General features: G+C 38.1%; 6 protein-coding genes across 16 annotated transcripts; 3 read left to right on the top strand and 3 right to left on the bottom strand.

The window, feature by feature from the left end:
• LOC105685676 (vacuolar protein sorting-associated protein 41 homolog) lies at window positions 1-4,099 on the top strand. 3 transcript variants are annotated; one of them, XM_012400009.3, is made up of 14 exons: window positions 1-135; window positions 217-289; window positions 369-506; window positions 601-883; window positions 967-1,165; window positions 1,298-1,452; window positions 1,526-1,766; window positions 1,844-2,108; window positions 2,187-2,696; window positions 2,762-3,095; window positions 3,172-3,408; window positions 3,478-3,522; window positions 3,624-3,706; window positions 3,819-3,884. In XM_012400009.3, the coding sequence occupies exons 2-14, from the start codon at window positions 269-271 to the stop codon at window positions 3,873-3,875; spliced, it is 2,568 nt and encodes an 855-aa protein (XP_012255432.2). In that variant the 5' UTR covers window positions 1-135; window positions 217-268; the 3' UTR covers window positions 3,876-3,884. The 3 variants fall into 3 exon arrangements, with proteins under 3 accessions (XP_012255432.2, XP_012255433.1, XP_048513839.1); XM_012400010.3 differs by lacking the exon at window positions 217-289 and having other exon boundaries at window positions 19-155; window positions 3,819-4,099; XM_048657882.1 differs by having other exon boundaries at window positions 114-289.
• A 50-nt stretch (window positions 4,100-4,149) lies between these two features.
• Window positions 4,150-5,814, bottom strand: LOC125501633. Of its 2 annotated transcripts, XM_048657890.1 has the most exons (3): window positions 5,679-5,814; window positions 4,377-5,615; window positions 4,150-4,302 (listed from the first exon to the last, which is right to left on the bottom strand). In XM_048657890.1, the coding sequence occupies exons 1-3, from the start codon at window positions 5,802-5,804 to the stop codon at window positions 4,159-4,161; spliced, it is 1,509 nt and encodes a 502-aa protein (XP_048513847.1). In that variant the 5' UTR covers window positions 5,805-5,814; the 3' UTR covers window positions 4,150-4,158. The 2 variants fall into 2 exon arrangements, with proteins under 2 accessions (XP_048513847.1, XP_048513846.1); XM_048657889.1 differs by having other exon boundaries at window positions 4,162-5,615.
• On the bottom strand, window positions 5,774-7,435 carry LOC105685677. Of its 2 annotated transcripts, XM_048657898.1 has the most exons (5): window positions 7,297-7,435; window positions 6,986-7,229; window positions 6,640-6,901; window positions 6,286-6,573; window positions 5,774-5,911 (listed from the first exon to the last, which is right to left on the bottom strand). In XM_048657898.1, the coding sequence occupies exons 1-5, from the start codon at window positions 7,376-7,378 to the stop codon at window positions 5,909-5,911; spliced, it is 879 nt and encodes a 292-aa protein (XP_048513855.1). In that variant the 5' UTR covers window positions 7,379-7,435; the 3' UTR covers window positions 5,774-5,908. The 2 variants fall into 2 exon arrangements, with proteins under 2 accessions (XP_048513855.1, XP_048513854.1); XM_048657897.1 differs by lacking the exon at window positions 5,774-5,911 and having other exon boundaries at window positions 6,076-6,573.
• Window positions 7,436-7,527: 92 nt separating this feature from the next.
• On the top strand, window positions 7,528-11,736 carry LOC105685663 (116 kDa U5 small nuclear ribonucleoprotein component). 2 transcript variants are annotated; one of them, XM_048657881.1, is made up of 7 exons: window positions 7,528-7,656; window positions 7,876-8,127; window positions 8,197-8,468; window positions 8,548-9,236; window positions 9,318-9,547; window positions 9,619-10,618; window positions 10,771-11,736. In XM_048657881.1, exons 2-7 carry the CDS (start codon window positions 7,885-7,887, stop codon window positions 11,274-11,276), a joined length of 2,940 nt encoding a protein of 979 aa, XP_048513838.1. In that variant the 5' UTR covers window positions 7,528-7,656; window positions 7,876-7,884; the 3' UTR covers window positions 11,277-11,736. The 2 variants fall into 2 exon arrangements, with proteins under 2 accessions (XP_048513838.1, XP_012255388.1); XM_012399965.3 differs by having other exon boundaries at window positions 7,623-7,764.
• On the bottom strand, window positions 11,385-13,712 carry LOC105685671. Of its 2 annotated transcripts, XM_020852194.2 has the most exons (6): window positions 13,571-13,712; window positions 13,303-13,398; window positions 13,156-13,227; window positions 12,679-13,070; window positions 12,179-12,458; window positions 11,385-11,995 (listed from the first exon to the last, which is right to left on the bottom strand). In XM_020852194.2, exons 4-6 carry the CDS (start codon window positions 12,762-12,764, stop codon window positions 11,855-11,857), a joined length of 507 nt encoding a protein of 168 aa, XP_020707853.1. In that variant the 5' UTR covers window positions 12,765-13,070; window positions 13,156-13,227; window positions 13,303-13,398; window positions 13,571-13,712; the 3' UTR covers window positions 11,385-11,854. The 2 variants fall into 2 exon arrangements, with proteins under 2 accessions (XP_020707853.1, XP_048513856.1); XM_048657899.1 differs by lacking the exon at window positions 13,571-13,712 and having other exon boundaries at window positions 11,385-11,970; window positions 13,303-13,444.
• LOC105685666 (zyxin-like) lies at window positions 13,613-18,770 on the top strand. Of its 5 annotated transcripts, XM_012399981.3 has the most exons (9): window positions 13,783-14,062; window positions 14,144-14,415; window positions 14,494-14,610; window positions 15,712-15,852; window positions 16,356-16,851; window positions 16,931-17,265; window positions 17,349-17,764; window positions 17,838-18,093; window positions 18,260-18,770. In XM_012399981.3, exons 1-8 carry the CDS (start codon window positions 13,933-13,935, stop codon window positions 18,088-18,090), a joined length of 2,160 nt encoding a protein of 719 aa, XP_012255404.2. In that variant the 5' UTR covers window positions 13,783-13,932; the 3' UTR covers window positions 18,091-18,093; window positions 18,260-18,770. The 5 variants fall into 5 exon arrangements, with proteins under 5 accessions (XP_020707851.2, XP_012255408.2, XP_012255405.2 ...); XM_020852192.3 differs by lacking the exon at window positions 13,783-14,062 and adding an exon at window positions 13,613-13,742 and having other exon boundaries at window positions 17,838-18,770; XM_012399985.3 differs by having other exon boundaries at window positions 13,715-13,855; window positions 17,838-18,770.
• The last annotated feature ends 55 nt before the right edge of the window (window positions 18,771-18,825 follow it).

The raw sequence follows: 18,825 nt of genomic DNA, 5'->3' as shown, positions 1-18,825 counted from the left end.
CAGTCCACGAAGCATGGAATAAAATAGAAAGAAACAAGAATATTAAAATGATCCTCGGATTGGGTGTACTGCCCATAGTATGATAGTATCAGCACAGTATCAGGGAGGTTCTGGTTGAACATATGACAAATATCCGTCTGTACTCGTATCATATTGTATGTAATACTCCTACATATATGACTCGTATGCTATATTCGTAAACATTGTCGTTTTTAGCACATGCCCTGTTCGTGACTGTCAAAATATTATTTCGAAACTAGAAATACAGATGAGTAGTAGTGTGAATAATGTAATATTTTTTAAGAATAAATGCGGTATCATGGTTGGTACTTTAATCTCATACAACACAACCCTATCTTTCTTTCCAGGATCAAGAACATAATCAAGTGGATTCAGATTCTGAAGTGGAAGAGGTTGAACCACGACTAAAATATGCACGAATCAAAAATGATCTCATGAACATACTACAGACGGATGCTGCCAGTTGCATCGCCGTTCATCCAAAAGTATTATATCGCAGCCTCTACCTTGCTCCACAGAGCTGCCGACCAATACAATTAAAAAGCTAGGCTAGATTCACATGCTGTGTTTGATTTTTAGTTTCTATGTTTGGGTTCCCACTGGGGTATGATTCACCTTCTGGATCATCAGGGTAACAGTATACCTTCTAAAACATTAAAGGCTCATGCTGTGGCGGTTAATCAAATATCAATTGACCAGAATGGAGATTTTATTGGGTCCTGTAGCGACGATGGAAAAGTTTTTATTTATGGTCTATACAGTACAGAAAACAACCACATTATGAATATGGGGCGACTGGTCAAAAGTGTAGCACTAGATCCCTGTTACTGGAAAAGTGGTAGTGGGCGAAGATTTGTAACTGGTATGTAATCCATTTTCATTCTTTATTGGATAGACGAAAAATTTGACGAATAGTTTTATATGTTTTACACCTTCTAATTTCAGGAGACAGCAAATTAATATTATATGAAAAAACGTTTTTATCGCCGCTAAAACCCACAATATTAGGCGAAGCTGAGGGCGGTGTACGATCCATATCTTGGGCTGGCCAATTCGTGGCATGGGCATCAGACACCGGAGTTAGAATATTTGATGTAAATGCTGAATGTTCGTTAGGACTAATAAAATGGAGTCGATCGTCGGAGTAAGTATTTTTTGTCATGTCGTCTATTTTCATGCAAATAATAAATGTACGATATTAGTTGCTCCTATGCAATTAGATCGAGCGATGCAGATATCCTCTCGAATAAGTAACAACCATAGTATTAAATTGCAGAGCATTACCTGAGCATTATAGATGTAATCTGAAATGGTCCGATAATAGAACACTATTAATTGGTTGGGTAGATACCGTCCGTATATGTCAGATACGTAAACGATCTTTACAGGAGACAACACAGCGAAATTTGCTTGAATATGCAGTTGATCCAAGTATGTGGATTAGAAATGAAAAATTCCACAATAATTTATCTTTTCTAGAATTCTTGTTATTTTTGCCCTCTAGTTTCTACATTTCAAGTAGAATTTTACATCTCTGGAATCGCACCATTGGGGAATCAGTTGGTGTTACTCGGGTGTTCAAAAGAACCGGATGACAACGGTCAAGGACAGCGTCCAATGTTACACGTTGTCGAACCAAAGTATCAGGAATACACAGCCATTTGTGCCACTTCTTTGTCATTACGTGGCTATAAGGAATGGAGCTGTAACGATTATCATTTGGATTGTCTGATAGATGAAAATAGGTAACGTAAACACGTGATCATGGGTTCAATCTTGCAAATGTTTTTCACCATAAATCTATATTCTTAATATCCTATAGGTATTTTATCGTCAGCCCAAAAGACGTCGTCGTTGCCAGTCTTTACGATGCCGATGATAGAATCGAATGGCTATTGACTCACGGGAAATTTGAGCAAGCTTTGGAAACGGTAACGGCAAACGGAGGGAAAGATTGTAAAAAGCACTCGTTAATATACGTGGGGCGCGTTTATCTTGATCATTTATTAGCCCATGGAAAGTATGACCAAGCTGGAAAACTGTGCCTAAAAATTTTCGGACGTGATAAAACACTGTGGGAAGTAGAAGTGAGTTCTGCAGTTTTCGGTAGTGAAAACTATTCACTCAGGATAACAAGAATAATCAAATAATCGTCACTTTTGCAGGTTTTTAAGTTCGCTAGAGTTCATCAGCTGCGTTCAATTTCCTCTTACCTGCCAAGAGGAGATGTAGTGCTTGATCCAACGATTTACGAAATGGTCTTATATGAATATTTGAAGATGGATCCTAAGGGTTTTCTTCAATTGATCAAAGAGTGGTCGCCAAGTCTGTACAAGGTTGCAGCGGTGATAAACGGGGTCCGAGAACACCTGCTCACGCACGATCATTGTCAAAATGACCTGTTAGAGGCTCTGGCTATTTTATATACTCACGATTATAAATATGACAAGGCCCTGGCGATGTACTTGAAGCTGAAGCACAAAGATGTTTTTCAACTCATAAAAAAACATAAGCTATACAGTTCGGTATACGACATGATCGAAGACCTGATGGATTTGGACATGGAGAGGGCGGTGCCATTTTTTTTAGAAAAAAACGAACAAAAAACGCTCTTTAGAGTTCCATCAGACAATGTTGTTGAAAAACTAAAGCACAATCATTGGTATCTGTATATGGTCAGTAAATAGTAGACTGGATACAAGAAAAATAGTGGAGAGAATTTAAAAATTATATTTTGCAGTATTTGGATGCTCTAGATGAAAAGGATACCAAAGAATCGGGAAAATATCATGGTTTATTGGTTCGCTTATACGCTGACTGTTCCCGGGATAAATTGCTACCTCTATTGAAAAGATCAGATAATTACCCGATAGAACAAGCCTTGAGTATCTGCAGAGAAAAAAAGTTTTATCCAGAGATGGTGTATCTCTTGGGTAAAATTGGGAATACTTCGGAAGCTCTTGCGCTGATGACGCGGGAGTTGAATGACATGGAAAGCGCAATTGAATTTTGCCGGGAGCAAGATGATGACGAACTATGGAACGACTTGGTGAATGATTCGTTAGACAAACCAGGTAAAAGTAAAATATAACATGACATCTTAACGTAGCCCTGATCCTATGTGAATGACCCCTGCACTTAAAATTTCAGAGGCGATTACCTTTCTGCTGGAGAGAATCGGGACCTGTATGGATCCACGATTGATAATTCAGCGAATCAAACCAAATTTAGAAATCCCTGGTCTGAAAAAAGCTTTGATTAAAATGATGTGTGATTATAATCTCCAACTTTCTGTACAAGAAGGATGTAAAAAAATTTTATCTAACGATTACTTCAATCTTCTTGAAAAACTCGTTCGATCACACCAAAAAGGGATATGTACAGATGGTAAGAAAACTTCTGCAGAGCAAGAACTATGATGTGATGATTTATTCATGCTCTCGATTTTTGATACAGATGAACAAATGTGTTGTTCCTGTCACAGAAAAATAATCATAAGGGGTAAGTTTATCGAAAAAATTTGATCATATACGTTACAACGATAGTATACGACTAATTCATTGTTCTGGTTTTGATTTTGGACATTTTCACTTGTCCTCCAGATCCGAAAAGTCTAGTCTTGTTCCATTGCAGACACTCGTTTCACGAAGATTGTTTACCAATTTTACCAAACTTAGGCATAGTGGTGAGTTTTTTAAATAATTAAAACTTAAACTTTATGTTGATGCATTGAAAATGTCAATAATTACATGACTCAGAAGCTTATAGAAGAAAAATGTACGTATTAATTTTTACAGGACAAATGTGTAATTTGTAATCCTCAGGAGGGCGATTCCATAGACAGAAAATTCTGACGACTACTGTAACATCGATAAAATCTTTCAAACGATATAATTTACTTTCAATGCCATACACATCACTTTTATATTGTATTATGGATATTTTTTTCCGCACATTACAAGCGCGTACAAATTAAGGAGCTGTAGAAATACAATTCGGTTTTATAGCGCTGATACCCTTAGTGTATATGTATGTACGTACGTACTATCATGTGTTACAATATATAAATTCAATATTCTTTATTATTTCATAATCACTGATCGCTTCCTTTTTATTTGTTTTCAAGTCGTAATTCAATTACTTTTGGCAGGTTCCGCCCGGCTTTTTTATGCAATTACGAGTTGATATATCTGGGAGTATCTCAGTGTTACACTCCTTGCAGTTTGGGCAAATTCTAATCTCACTGCAAACTTGGTGACAGCCAGGACATTCCGGGCAGACCTAGATTTAGTTTGACCGAAAAGAAGTAATCCCAAAAGCAAACTACAATTCAGATTCTCATTAAGAAAACTCACCTTGTGCACCATGCATGTTTCTCCAAGAGTTTTGCATCCCTTACACGTTTTTTCACACTCTGGGTATAAAATGCAAGTACCAATCTTTTTGTCATATTGTTTACAATCATCTCCATCAGTTTGGCATCCGTTGCATCTTATTTCACACTGTAGATGAAAACTGCAAACACTTTGTCTATGTGCATTTGAGGTATAAACCTCTTTGACAGCTAACCGACACCCCTTGCATGTTATTTTACAATCAGAATGTAAGCTACAGGCACTCAGTTTATCTTTCTGATGAATTGGACCGTTGTTAAAGGCACAGCATCCTTTGCATGTTTTTACACTATCTGAATGAATGCTGCAACCCCTTTTTTTATTCTTATCATGTGTACTAGCTTCTTTAGTAGCCGTTTCGCATCCCTCGCATGTGGTTTCACATTCAGAACGTAAATTGCAAGGACTTTTTGTTTTGGAACGTCGCTTATAAATTTGCTCAATAGCAAGACATCCGATACACTTTTGCTGACACTTTGTTCTATCAAAACTGCATACACTATGCATTCTTTCGCCGTGCTTACAAGCTTTATTGTGAACTTTTTTGCACCCATCACATGTTTCGTCACAAACTAAATCAAACCTGCAAATGCTGAGCCTTTTCCTACCACATTTACAAGCCTTTTCAGGAGCTTGACATCCCTTACATATTTTTGCACAATCTAGTTCGAAACTGCATAGGCTAGGCTTCGTTCTTGTGCATTTACAAACAACTTTGAGGAAGAAGCAGCCCTCGCATGTTTCTCCACAGTTTGAATGAATATTACAAATACTATAACCATTGCCAACATAGTTGCAAGCTTTTTCAAGAACTATGCAACCTCTGCACGTTTCTCCACAGTCCGGTCGAATGTTGCAAACATTGAGACTTTTCCCAACACATTCACAAGCTTCTCTAAGAGCTTGACATCCCTTGCATGTTAATTCACAATCTAATTGCACATCACAAACACAGAGCTTCTCCTCGTTACTTTTACAGGACTCCGCACTAGCTTGGCATTTCATGCACATTTTTTCACAGTTCAGCTGAAGATTGTAAACACTCAAGTTTTTGCTATCAAGCCTACAAGTTGTTCTATCTGAACAAGCTATAATCATATCACTGCATAATTCTGATGATCTTCTCATGCAGGTAGCATCACTGGGACATATCGAAAATACAGAGCACAATGAAAGTCGTTGATCTGCTACTGGATAGCCCTACGCAAATAAAACACGAACCAACAAATCATGGGTTGATATTTCTCCAGTTCAAAGTCTTACCAGACATTGACTCTGACGATCATGTCCAACGCCGACGTCAGGTTGTTCAGACACCAGACAATCGAAGTAGATTCCGCAGACACTACAGATTTTTCGTTTTGGCTCATACTTAGACAGCTGGGACATTGTATCTACATTTGATTCATCTTTCCAATCAATCTTCAATGACTCATCATGTTTGGCAAATGCCGCAAAGTGTTGAATTGTAAATGTTAGGACGTTAATTGGCTTCACTGGATTGACAAAGCCGTGCGCGTCCGAGAAAGAAAACAAAGTATGAACTTAATTATGAAAAACACGCTCGTTTTTGAAGCCCCTCAGATATTTTGTTTAGATAATTGATTGCAAGTATCAGTAAATATAATAAATGTAATAAGTTCATGATCTGTCCATGTAAATTTGGTAAAAAGGCCGCTTTGGTGGGTAGGTGATTACCAGCTATCAAAGTCTGGGTGTAATCGCTGATCAGTCGTGCAATTTGAGGGTGATCGGTGATGTATTTCACTTGTTGAGCCATTTTGAACGTCTTTTGTGTACAAAATTATTCAAAATTATGTAAAAATGTTACCAGACCAGTAGAATCAGAAATTATCTTATAAATCCAAACCTTTGTATCCAGATACATGGACAATATTTCCACATCACTGCCCCACCTTGATCTCAATGGGGCACTGATTTTCGGTTGGTTGGTACCAAGTATATTTGGATCAATCAGTGGATTGATTTGTAACAAGTACTGTTCTTCTAACCAATCATGCCGCAAAATATATCCGTTCCTGGTCATGTACGTCTTGATGTTATGGATGAGTCCACATTCTTCTTGTATTTTACGCTCTACCATATAAACCTTAATGACGTGACCGTGATATTTCATATGTGTTGCTTCGGAGCATCTCTATAAAATATCAGATTAAGAATTTACTCCACAATTACAATGTATGGAAATAAACCGATAGCTTACATAATTACTTGTTGCAAGCTGTCCATCTATCATTATGCTCTGGAAAGATAAATTCCCATGATAGTTGGTCAGAGCAAGATATCTCATCAATAGGACGCTGGTACCTTCGGTTATTATGTCTCCATTGGAACACAAGGGTAAATCTTTCTTCCAGCAGGATTTATCACGGGGACATGAATCTTCACCCTCCAAATGGTAGATGTCATCTTTTAATCCAAAAAATATTATCTTCTCATGCAACCCATCACATTTCTGAACGTATCTTTCATAAGATTTAAAAAATTAATAAATTGCAGTTTTGTCTAAAGTTGATTAGAGTAACTCCATGTTGTCCCGACACGCTTACTCAGTTCTCTTCTCTTCCAAGCAATGCAATTTTGCCGTAGTTGAGCCGATGACTTTTAATCCAGCAAATCTATCATTCACAGTTAAGGATGATAATACTTGTATCATGAATTCCTGGCCTTCTGAACCGATTCCTTCAACTGAAATACAGTAACCACCTACCGGCTTTGTATCTGAGGTGAGATTATCTTTCAGGCTCACTATTAATCGTTCTTGGAAGCATAAAGCTTTACGTAAAGAATCGCCTGTAAATTAATACCAGAGAATTTACCAAATATTTGAGGATGATTAAAAATCATACGTCACTTTTACCTATCTTGAAATCGGGAATTTTATCACAGGGATCAAACAGTTTACTATAGCCCAACGACTCGGATGAATTTTGGCGAGACATCTCAACGATAAAATTGTAGTCTGTTGAATGAATTGGATCAAAAAACTATTCTGAGGTAGTCGTGCAATTTTAAATGTTCAAATGAATATCGCGCTCCAATTTTCGGAGTGGAGCTGTCAGTGCTGCCACCGTTTTTTGTGTTTCAAGGGAAGTGCTGACGATTGCTTGGCTCAGGCGTTTCAGGCCAGTTCAGGACTTGTTCAAGATCAGCTATGGATGCACAAATTTCGCGTTTTTAACCTGTACCGGTATTATTTGTAGTACCTGATTTCAAATACGTACGTACGTACTTGGTGTATTTTAATTTCTGCCAATATAGTTACTCGTCCATCAGCTATTGCTTAACATCGAACAAGTAACTCACATAATTGTGATCGAACTTCACAGTAAGTTCGTTTGATCATCAATTTCATACCAAAACGTGTACACCGGTTTGCTTACGTTTTGTATGTACAATTTCATTGATCATTTGTTTTTTGTTGATAACATCAACACAGCATATTACGATGGATGCGGACCTGTATGATGAGTTTGGGAATTATATTGGCCCTGATTTAGCTTCGGAAAGTGAAGAAGAGCCTGAATATGGCAATGGGGGAGACGATACTGAAGATCGGGAGAGATCCGATGAAGAAATGGAGGATGATAAAGACGAGGCTCGTGATCACCCAGATCAATCCACTCTAGCTGTTGTCCTCCACGAGGATAAACGCTACTATCCCAGCGCCTTGGAGGTGTATGGACCAGAGGTAATATTCCAGGTAGAAACAAAAATTTTGTCTAGATTATTGTGAAAAAATTTAAATAATTTTTAACAGGTGGAAACACTAGTCCAAGAAGAGGACGCGCAGCCGCTAGATAAACCACTGATCGCACCCACCAGAAGGCCCAAGTTTCAAATTAAACAACAGCAATTGCCAGATACTACTTACAGTATCGAGTTTCTCGCAGATATGATGGATGCTCCACACCTTATCAGAAACGTGGTACTTCTCGGCCATCTCCATCATGGCAAAACCACCCTTGTTGACTGCCTTGTACGTCAGACCCACCCATACATGCATAGTATCACTGATGAAAAACCACTAAGGTGAGAACCCTGTCTAGATTAAATGAAGAAAGCGTAAAAAATCTACTTTTTACATTAATTGTGTTGATCTTTCTTATAGGTACACCGATACTCTTTTTACCGAGCAGCAACGAGGAGTTTCCACTAAGGCTACACCGGTTACTCTGTTGCTTCAAGATGTGAAAGCAAAATCATATTTGTTAAATGTATTCGACACTCCTGGTCACGTTAACTTTTCCGACGAAGCAACTGCCGCCATTCGGATGTCGGATGGAGCTGTTTTGGTCGTTGATGCAGCTGAAGGTGTAATGCTGAATACCGAGCGCCTGCTCAAGCATGCGCTACAGGAGAAACTGGCCTTGACGGTCTGCATTAACAAAGTAGATCGACTCATACTAGAATTGAAATTGCCTCCGCTCGACGCTTATTACAAGTTGCGCCACATCATAGAAGAGATAAATGGGCTTATTGCACTTTACTCTGATTCAGAGAATCCTTGTTTTGTTTCCCCAGCTTTAGGAAACGTGTGCTTTGCAAGCTCTGAATACAATGTGTGTTTTACACTCAGATCATTCGCTGCTCTGTATGCGAAAAATCACCCACAACTCAATGCTACCGAATTCTCAAAAAGGTTATGGGGTGACGTTTATTTTAATTCCAAAACCCGAAAGTTTACAAAAAAGCCACCACACAATACCGCTCAACGTAGTTTTATAGAATTTATTCTTGAACCGCTTTATAAGATCTTTGCTCAAGTCATTGGCGACGTCGATTCCACACTTCCAGATGGTATGTATTAAATATTGTGCACCCTACAAGAATGAGACAATTTTTTTACCCTCCAACGTTTAACCATCACTTCTGTTCTAGTTCTAGAAGAATTGGGGATCAGGTTAAGCTCTGAAGAAATGAAAATGAACATTAGACCCTTACTTAGATTGGTCTGCACGCGTTTCTTGGGTGATATGAGCGGGCTTGTAGATATGTGCGTAGCTCATGTACCAAGCCCACATTCACATGCGCCGGTTAAAGTTCAGCACGTTTATACAGGACCTCCGGATTCGCTCCTAGCAAAAGATATGGCCAACTGTGATCCAGACGTACGCCTACCATTTCATTTCCTATTATTGAACTGAACTAACACAATCATTTAACAATTCTACGTTTCCAGGGACAACTAATGGTTCACAGTACGAAAATGTATCCTACCGAAGACTGCACTCTTTTCGTTGTGCTTGGAAGGGTGATGTCAGGGACGCTTGAGGCAGGAGCACGTGTGCGAGTGCTGGGTGAAGCATATTCAAAAGCTGATGAAGAAGATTCCCGAATTTTAACTGTCGGTCGGTTGTGGATCAGTGAGGCTCGTTATTCTATAGAATTGAATCGAGTACCAGCGGGAAACTGGGTTTTGATCGAAGGAATTGACAGGCCAATAGTCAAGACCAGCACAATCACAGATCTCAGTAATTCTGATGACCTTCATATTTTCCGCCCATTAAAATTCAACACACAAAGTGTGATCAAGATAGCTGTAGAGCCTGTGAACCCTTCAGAATTACCGAAAATGTTGGATGGGTTACGAAAAGTCAACAAAAGTTACCCACTTCTTGGTACAAGAGTCGAAGAAAGTGGTGAACACGTAGTTCTTGGCACAGGAGAGCTTTACTTGGATTGCGCCATGCACGATCTCCGACGGATGTATTCCGAAATTGATATCAAGGTTGCAGATCCGGTCGTAGCCTTTGCCGAAACCGTAGTTGAAACTAGTTCCCTCAAATGTTTTGCTGAAACTCCCAATAAAAAGAACAAATTGACGATGATCGCAGAACCTCTGGAGAGAGGATTAGCCGAAGATATAGAAGCGGAACACGTGCGAATTACATGGAACAAAAAGCGCCTAGGTGAATTTTTCCAGACCAAATATGACTGGGATTTATTGGCCGCGCGTAGCATCTGGGCTTTTGGTCCTGATTCCACTGGTCCAAATATTTTAGTAGATGACACACTGCCCTCCGAGGTCGATAAGACGTTACTAGGCAGCGCAAGGGACGCCATTGTTCAGGGATTTCAATGGGGAACTCGAGAAGGACCTCTTGCTGAAGAGCCGATCAGAAACGTGAAATTCAAAATTTTGGACGCTGTTATTGCACAGGAGCCTCTACATCGAGGAGGTGAGTAATGAAAGCTCAACATCGTAGCATTCTTAAAAGACATTTCACTAGCGTTTGTCATTACTATTACTATTATTATTGTTGTTGCTGTTGGTGGTGTTATTGATAATATGATCATGAATCTTATTCTTATTATTATCCTGCGTCAACAGGTGGCCAGATAATTCCGACAGCGAGAAGAGTGGCTTATTCAGCATTCTTGATGGCAACCCCTCGGTTAATGGAGCCATATTTGTTTGTGGAAGTTCAAGCACCCGCGGATTGTGTGTCTGCAGTTTACACCGTTTTAGCAAAACGCCGTGGGCATGTTACACAAGATGCACCTGTACCTGGAAGCCCTTTGTATACGATAAAGGCCTTTATACCAGCAATAGATAGTTTCGGATTTGAAACTGACCTCCGAACGCATACGCAAGGCCAGGCATTCTGTCTTTCGGTATTCCACCACTGGCAAATTGTTCCTGGAGATCCGTTGGATAAAAGCATAACTATCAGGCCACTTGAACCTCAGCCAGCTACACATTTAGCTAGAGAATTCATGCTCAAAACAAGGAGACGCAAGGGTCTATCAGAAGACGTTTCCATAAATAAATTTTTCGATGATCCTATGTTGTTAGAACTTGCGCGACAAGATGTTCTGCTTAATTATCCACTATAATTTGAACAAAAAATGGATAGATTGTTCCGTATTTTTTGATTACCTCTGTAATGTACGAGAAAATATCCTGAACACAGGTATCGTTCATAACAAATTCTTATGACGGTATTGTTTTTTTTGATGATTCTTTATTGATTCAGTGATTCCATCTTCTGACAACAACCATCAGAAATTCTACCTTCGGTGAGCTGACTTGCCGGATAACGCTTTCATGAGTGCTAGTCGACCACGTCTGACGCGTTATTTATTGCCAAAAAACGGCCACACCAAAAAGTTAATGTAAACCCGCCAAAAAATTAAATACCCAGTATCAAACTCTTAACGACGAGAGAATTTCCAAATTTTCGATCAATATCATATGCATTCGCATATTCAATCTATTTACTTATGTAGCTAGAGAATAAGGAGCTTCTATCGTAGTAATTTGAGAGCGCCGACAACATAAAACTGTATAACATTATCAAATGGTCATTACATTTGTCCACTTACCTACAGTAGCAAAACAAAACTCTCAACGTTTAGTAGGTCAAGGTAATTCACACAATGATGATACAAAAATGAATAATCTGAACGACACATCATGGTCTTCTCAGGATGTTAATCAGTGACCGATTTGCAGAAGGAATATAATCATGATCCATCAATGGGTCAGTTGCTCGTTGTAGATCGTCTTTCCCAAGAGGTGTTCCAGTCACTGTGCGCATATCAATAGGTGCATTCTAGGCAATTGATAAATTTATTGTCTCATTTCACAAAGTTTCAGTGTGTGATGTTTTTGGTCTTAATGCTAGTAATACTGCTCCACATTTCAAAAAATGATTAAAAATGTTATGACCATCATCGAATCAGCATCAACACAGCTTAAAAGTTATGCATGAATCCTTGCAAACATAAACACTTACCATCTTGAAAGCTGCAGAATCTTTTGCCACGATCCTATTCTTCAAGAATGCAACAATTGATTTGAGATCAGTTGCACGTTGCTCCAGGCGTTTGTTGCGTTGTTGCAATGATTTCATATTCAACCTTACTTTTGCTATATAATTGTTTAGATCTGTCCGATTTCTAGAGATTTGTGCTACATCATTGTAAGTCAACTGCTCGAGATCTTCAGGCTCAACTAGGAGAGAACGTTCTTGCAGCAATGTCACATCAGATCGAACAATGTCTGAAAATCGGTCTCTGCACAGGAAATAGAAATATGAGAGACTTGGCACAAACAAAACTACTGCAAATTTTTACATAGTTTCATCTGGATGAATGCGTTTGTTGCAAACCACCGTTTCCAATGATTGCCATCAACGGTTAGTGGATGTAAGACCAAGAATTGAAAGTAGGAGAAGCGAACGTCTGAGTGACACCATGATCTTGAATCAAGTATGAGATGAACATGAGTTCTCACCTTTTCATTGGTTTTGAAAAGCACATTTCTCTCTTTTGTGAACTTTGCCTTCTTTGTTTTGAACTCTTGAAACTGATTTCTGCCATCACAACTGAAGTGACCACAGGTGTTTGAATCGATTTGGGAAGGATGTCTGAAATATTTTTTTTCTGATGGGTCGAAAATAAATCCGTAGCAATTTGAGTATTATGTTCTGTTGTGATTGATGTGGGAACCAAATTTTGAGAGCTCAAATTTCTGGTTGGATCGATAAAGGCATCGTATCATTGGTGGATGCGTCTGCTTTAACGATCTGTGGTTCTTCATTACCAAGGTCATCCAATTCACGTACCATTGATCAAATATTTTCAGTCATTTCAAACGAGTGAGGTTGTTTAATCTTGGATTGTTACCTAGTTGATTATTAAAACTCTCATGATCAAAAAAACTTACATCTAAAAGTATAGGCAGTGATAAAATGTATTGCACAGCACAAACCTCTCAGTTGTCTCAAAGATTGTAGGGACTGGATCCTACTTTGGCATGCTTTGTCTTACAGCCCCAACAGTTCTATAAAATCAGAATTTTATCGTTATGTATATGGTTTTTCTTGCAACAGAATAAAACATAACGAGGTAAACTCACTTATAGAAGGGTATATCCTTGGTCGCACCATCGTATTGTTCACTACAAGTTGCACAGTCAAACAGTGATCCAACATCACAGGCCACAGCTGCAAAGCTTGGAAATCGACCCAAGGGGACAATTGGAGGACAAACAAATTTGATACCACAAATTCACTCATAACAGTGTTTTCTTTGCTTGAAGCATTGACAAAATCTCTACTCGTTGAAGTATATGAAGTATTATAGACCTATCTTTTGAATTTCGTGGGAAAATATACCAGCATTACCTCTAGCGTCGACTGAAGACTTTATCTCTCTTTCTTCCTGTCTGTACCATTGAGAATAGTGCCTTGCCTCTTCCCTCCATAACCAGCAAGTTTTGTCAGTCCGCCATCTCGCGTAAAGGCTTGTTATTTGTTGTAGAACGGTGTGTAGAATCCACTGAACTCTATAATACATGTATGTACATACTACTATGTATACTATGTATGTAGAACCCTAGATAAAGCATCCAGCAGAACTGTCCACTAACCACAACGAATTCGGGAATTCGTTGCTAACAACTCGTTCACGTAGGTTTGGATTTATTTGCAAAAAAATTAAGATTGTCACAGTCACTTGAAATTACTCCGAATTTTACTTTTGAAAAATGAATTTCTCTGAAGTGACAATCAGAAGTCTTTCAAACTTGCAAAATCCAAAAATAATAAATGACATTATATTCGGCAATATATTGGACATAGCTATATTACATTTATGTGAAAGATCTGATGAAAAATGTGAGAGTCTCATCGTACAATATCTAACCATATCGCATTTATCCCATTATTAAACTAGAAATACTCCATTACAATTTGCAGATGCTGCTCAATTTTACGGATCAAAACCAGATGTTGTCAGAGAAGTTTTTGGGAACATGTTGAGTGTTTTAATTGATGCAGCCAGACTTGATCTTGATGGAGAAAAACTAAGTTTTGTTTTATCAAGCGCAAACATCACTGGACCCAGAGTTCAGAAGTTGTGCGATATTTATTCAAACCACAAGAAAACCATTCAAATTTCACTCAAACAAATTGGCAATAGTCTACCACATATCATTGACATTAACTGGCGATTGGACTTCTGCGTAAAGGTATCAAAGTATAAAGAAGACCAAGCTATTCAGCATTCTTTATAACTATTCTGTAGTTAAGTTCTATTGTTATTACAGACTAACATTGAAAATTCCGTCGCATCCCAATTATATACTATTCAATTCAGCATGATTGATCGAGGAGAGCTGATACCGATGAAGTTCACTTGCACAACACAACAGCTTCAAGAATTAGTTAGTAAATTGAAGGATGCAGTCAGGCACTGTGAAAAAGTTGCAAATATCTGACGACCAGACCTTATACCGATCGTTGGTGCAATTAATTTTGTTTAACAACACCCTCCATGACGGTCCAAAAATCCATGTTAAATTTGTAAATTCCATGCGTATAAGTCACTGATACGTATACTAACGCATCCCTTCGAAACTCGCGCTTCGTAGGAATCATGTGGGAATATAATTGAATTTTATCATCAAACGCAAGATGGCGTGTTGTTATTAACGAAAAAAACCTTCAGTCAATAGTTCAGTGAGTCAACGTCATATGTAAACCAAACAAGCATCGTTCGTCAAGGTTCTATTGAAGAGTATCACCTGATCTGATTCATATTTGATTCAATCTCATGAGTATTTGTCGAAGAAGAGATATCGGTTCTCTATTCAACTATACAACTAGTATCAGAGTCGTTTTCATTGAATTTTAACCCCTACAGTCTCTCTGATTATCAGTCATAATTCTTTAGTCTCGCATAAGGTAACTATGATATTTTGACTTTTGGCTTATCGTTGATATCCTCTTGTCGCAGCTAGATGCAGCTCTCTGATTAATACGGAAATATTTGAAAATCTGATTTTACTATAATTTACCGCAGCATTTATTTCTTGTATTTTTGTTTTTATTTTATATCAATAACTCAACGTTATTTCCGATGTTGTATAAAATAATCGGACGATTGGTTGATTGTTGAAAATTGGAATGAATTTTTTTTTTTTTAGTTTTAGTATTAGGTACTTCAATGACCCGATAATTTCGAATATTTCGTGAGTTCTGAAGGACTGGGATTTTTTCGTAATAACTAACTTTCGTATATGGAGATCGGTTGTTTTATTCGATGAAAAATTTGTCAGGTATTTCATTTCTGACAATAAGTCTCAAGTCTTGCAACTTAAGTGAATCATCTTTTTCATGTATTGTAAGAGGCGTTCAATTGGTGCAAGTAGCACTACGCACTGAAAAATGTTAGTGATTATTTCAATCTCAGTCTGTTATCCACGCTAATGTAACTTCTCAATTTAGTTATCATACGTAGTGTACGGCTTTCATATACTTTTCAGAACCTTAAAAAAATGTCAAACATGAATCAACTGGAGCAACAAGTCAACAGCCTGCAAATAAATCATGAAGGGGAAGTGAGGAAAACTGTAAAAAAGATCGGTCCCACAGTTCCACCAAAACCAAAAAAGGCTCAACCAGAGGTAACGGTGTTCATTTATTTTATCATGTTGAGCAATTATCATTAAGGAAACCCACTTCCCACTGGATTGCACCCGATTAAAGATAACCATACTTTGCTATATAAACTAATTCAAAATTGTTGCATCAGCATATTAAATATATAAAGTGTAAAAACTCTCGTCCATTATTGAAGCAACCAACCAGTGTAGGTTCAAACCAATTTGCTGTTAATGCATTCGTACATATTTTATTCATAAGCCATTTGTTTTTTTGTTGTCTCCTTAACAAAGCAAAGCTATTTGAATATAGCATGTTTCCCTGTATACAAACTTATTTCTGAGAACAAAAAATGAAGATTGCCTCACACTTAAACTCATGCATACCCTGCTAGCTTATAGAGAACTTTGGCTTGTGTTCGAAAAGAGATATCAAAGTTGGCCCAGGATGAAACTTAATGGCGTAAATTAAATTTATTCAATAAAAGAAAGCAAATTAAAATGGACAATGGGCAAATGTTCTTTAGATCCCGCAAAGCTATTCGCTGAAGACAGTACCAGCTCCTTCATACAGCACAGTTTTAAACAACATTGCTACAAACGAGTCCAAGTCTACAAACTTGTACACAAACTCACCCACGCCATATATCCCGCAGACAACTAGTGCCGAAAAACATGATGTTGCACATAATACACCAACGAATGGCAATTCTTTGAGAAAATTATGTAACAATGAAGAAAACCTTTGCACCAATCAAATGCAGGAAAAATTGCAGCCGAAGTATGGCTATATTGAGAAAAACTTTTATTCGAACATCGGAAGTATGTCTGCACCACAACCACCGGTCGACGATAGAGCGATTAAAACCAATAGAGATGCTGTTTATGAAAATTCAGAGGCAGCTTTGGCTTCTTCAATACAAAAGACTGCAAAAAAAGAAAAAGATTTAATTTACAGTAATATTCAATGGAATGCCAAACCTGAAAATATGTACAGCAATATTTCCGGCGCATATACTCAAGGTAAAAATTATAGATTTGTCAAACTTTGGTTATTATTGAATGCACTGTCATATGTGTCAGATGTTTTATTTTTCTACAGATGATCTTCCCCCTCCCCCTGAACCCTCAGAATATGTTCCCTGCATTCCGTCAAATTCGTTTCCTCCGCCACCAGAAGAATTACCGCCACCACCTAGCCCTGTATCTTCAAGTTATAGTGAACTTCGTCGTGCCACCTATCAGACCGAATATCCATCCGAAAATTATCCGAACGATATTTATGGTCCCAGTTCTCAATCTTCAACCTACGAATCCATCTATGAGCCAATAAATCCAAGACCACCGTCGCAGTTGTCGTGTAATTATTCTATGTATTCTGGATATGGATCTACACCTCCCACTCAAATCCAGGGAAAAATGTCTCCTGTCAAAGAAGTAAGTTTTCAAAATGAGATTTTAATTCAGAGTGTTTTCATTGCCAGATACGGCAATATTTTATTTATTCCGTGATTACGTAGGTCGATGCGCTTACAAATCTCTTGGTACAAGGAATGGAAGATGGTGCTGATGACGTTGATATTTATGGCATATGTTCTCAATGCGGACGTAAAGTTGAAGGAGAAGGTAACGGCTGCTCTGCTATGGACAAAGTATTTCACATAACATGCTTTTGCTGCTTCGTTTGCCACATCAACTTGCAAGGAAAGCCATTTTACTCATTGGAAGGCAAGCCCTACTGCGAAGAAGATTACCTCAATACATTGGAAAAGTGCTGTGTATGCACCAGGCCCATTTTGGACCGAATTTTACGAGCGACTGGAAAACCTTATCATCCGTCGTGCTTCACATGCGTTGTATGCGGGGAAAGTTTGGACGGTATTCCCTTCACGGTTGATGCAACTAATCAGATCCATTGCATCCAATGCTTTCATAAGTGAGTGGAGATTGAGTTCCTATTTTGCTTTTCTTCTGAAAAAGATGACTTACGCGGATTAAAAATTTTTCAGAAAATTTGCTCCACGCTGTTGCGTTTGCAAACTACCGATAATGCCGGAAGCAGATCAGGATGAAACTGTTCGCGTTGTAGCACTGGATCGTAGTTTTCACATTCATTGCTACAAATGTGAAGATTGTGGTTTAATCCTGTCATCAGAAAACGAAGGGCGTGGTTGTTATCCGTTAGACAATCATATTTTATGCAAAGGATGCAACGCTGCAAGAGTTCAAGTATTGACGTCGCATATGACGACTGAGTTATAAAATGTAATCATTTATTCAAAAACAGTGGTAGCAGGATAAACGAAAATGATACAGATGGTCAACTAAATGCTTTATAGATTAGATAAGTTCGGTATTCGGAATCTACACAAGCGAGAGTATTACACTCGAATGTTAAGAATTTTTGAAAGACTTTACGTTATCTTTTCAGATTTGTATTGGTTCTACTATTTGATAGCAAGATAATTCAACCTGGTTTGCTTCTTCATTACTAAACTGAAAACTGGGGTCTTGAATTGTATAGGAAAGTTGAGGGAGAATTATATATTGCCAAATGAAAGTGATGCAGATGGAGTAGTGGCAAATATATGTAATGGTATTTAAAATGTAAATCGTATGAGATCCTCTCAAGATATATGATGAAATGTATTATAAGTAGACTGCTTTGAAGCTATTAATAGGCTAAGTACATTCATCTAACCCGTGGTGTTAGGTGTATGAAAAATAAATGGGTAGATACTCACCTTATTCGGACGCTTCCATCGACGATTCGCGAAGAAAATATTAATTACAAAATTTATGTAGTAGTACAAGTAGAATTCCGTGAAATGCTTCATCTAAATGATAAACAGACTATACATATTTCAGATGCAAGATATTGACTGTACACTGTGCAATGTTCATTGTCCCATTTTATGCGATGTAAATTCTTTTCCGCTTTACCTGTATGTACTCCATTTTATTTGCACTTGGAACTATCGTTGACTGAACATTGCT

This window comes from Athalia rosae, chromosome 7 (genome assembly GCF_917208135.1).
Source record: "Athalia rosae chromosome 7, iyAthRosa1.1, whole genome shotgun sequence".
Taxonomy (NCBI): Eukaryota; Metazoa; Arthropoda; class Insecta; order Hymenoptera; family Athaliidae; genus Athalia; species Athalia rosae.
The sequence above is the reverse complement of the archived record's forward strand: the minus strand, read 5'-3'. Positions and strand labels throughout refer to the sequence as shown.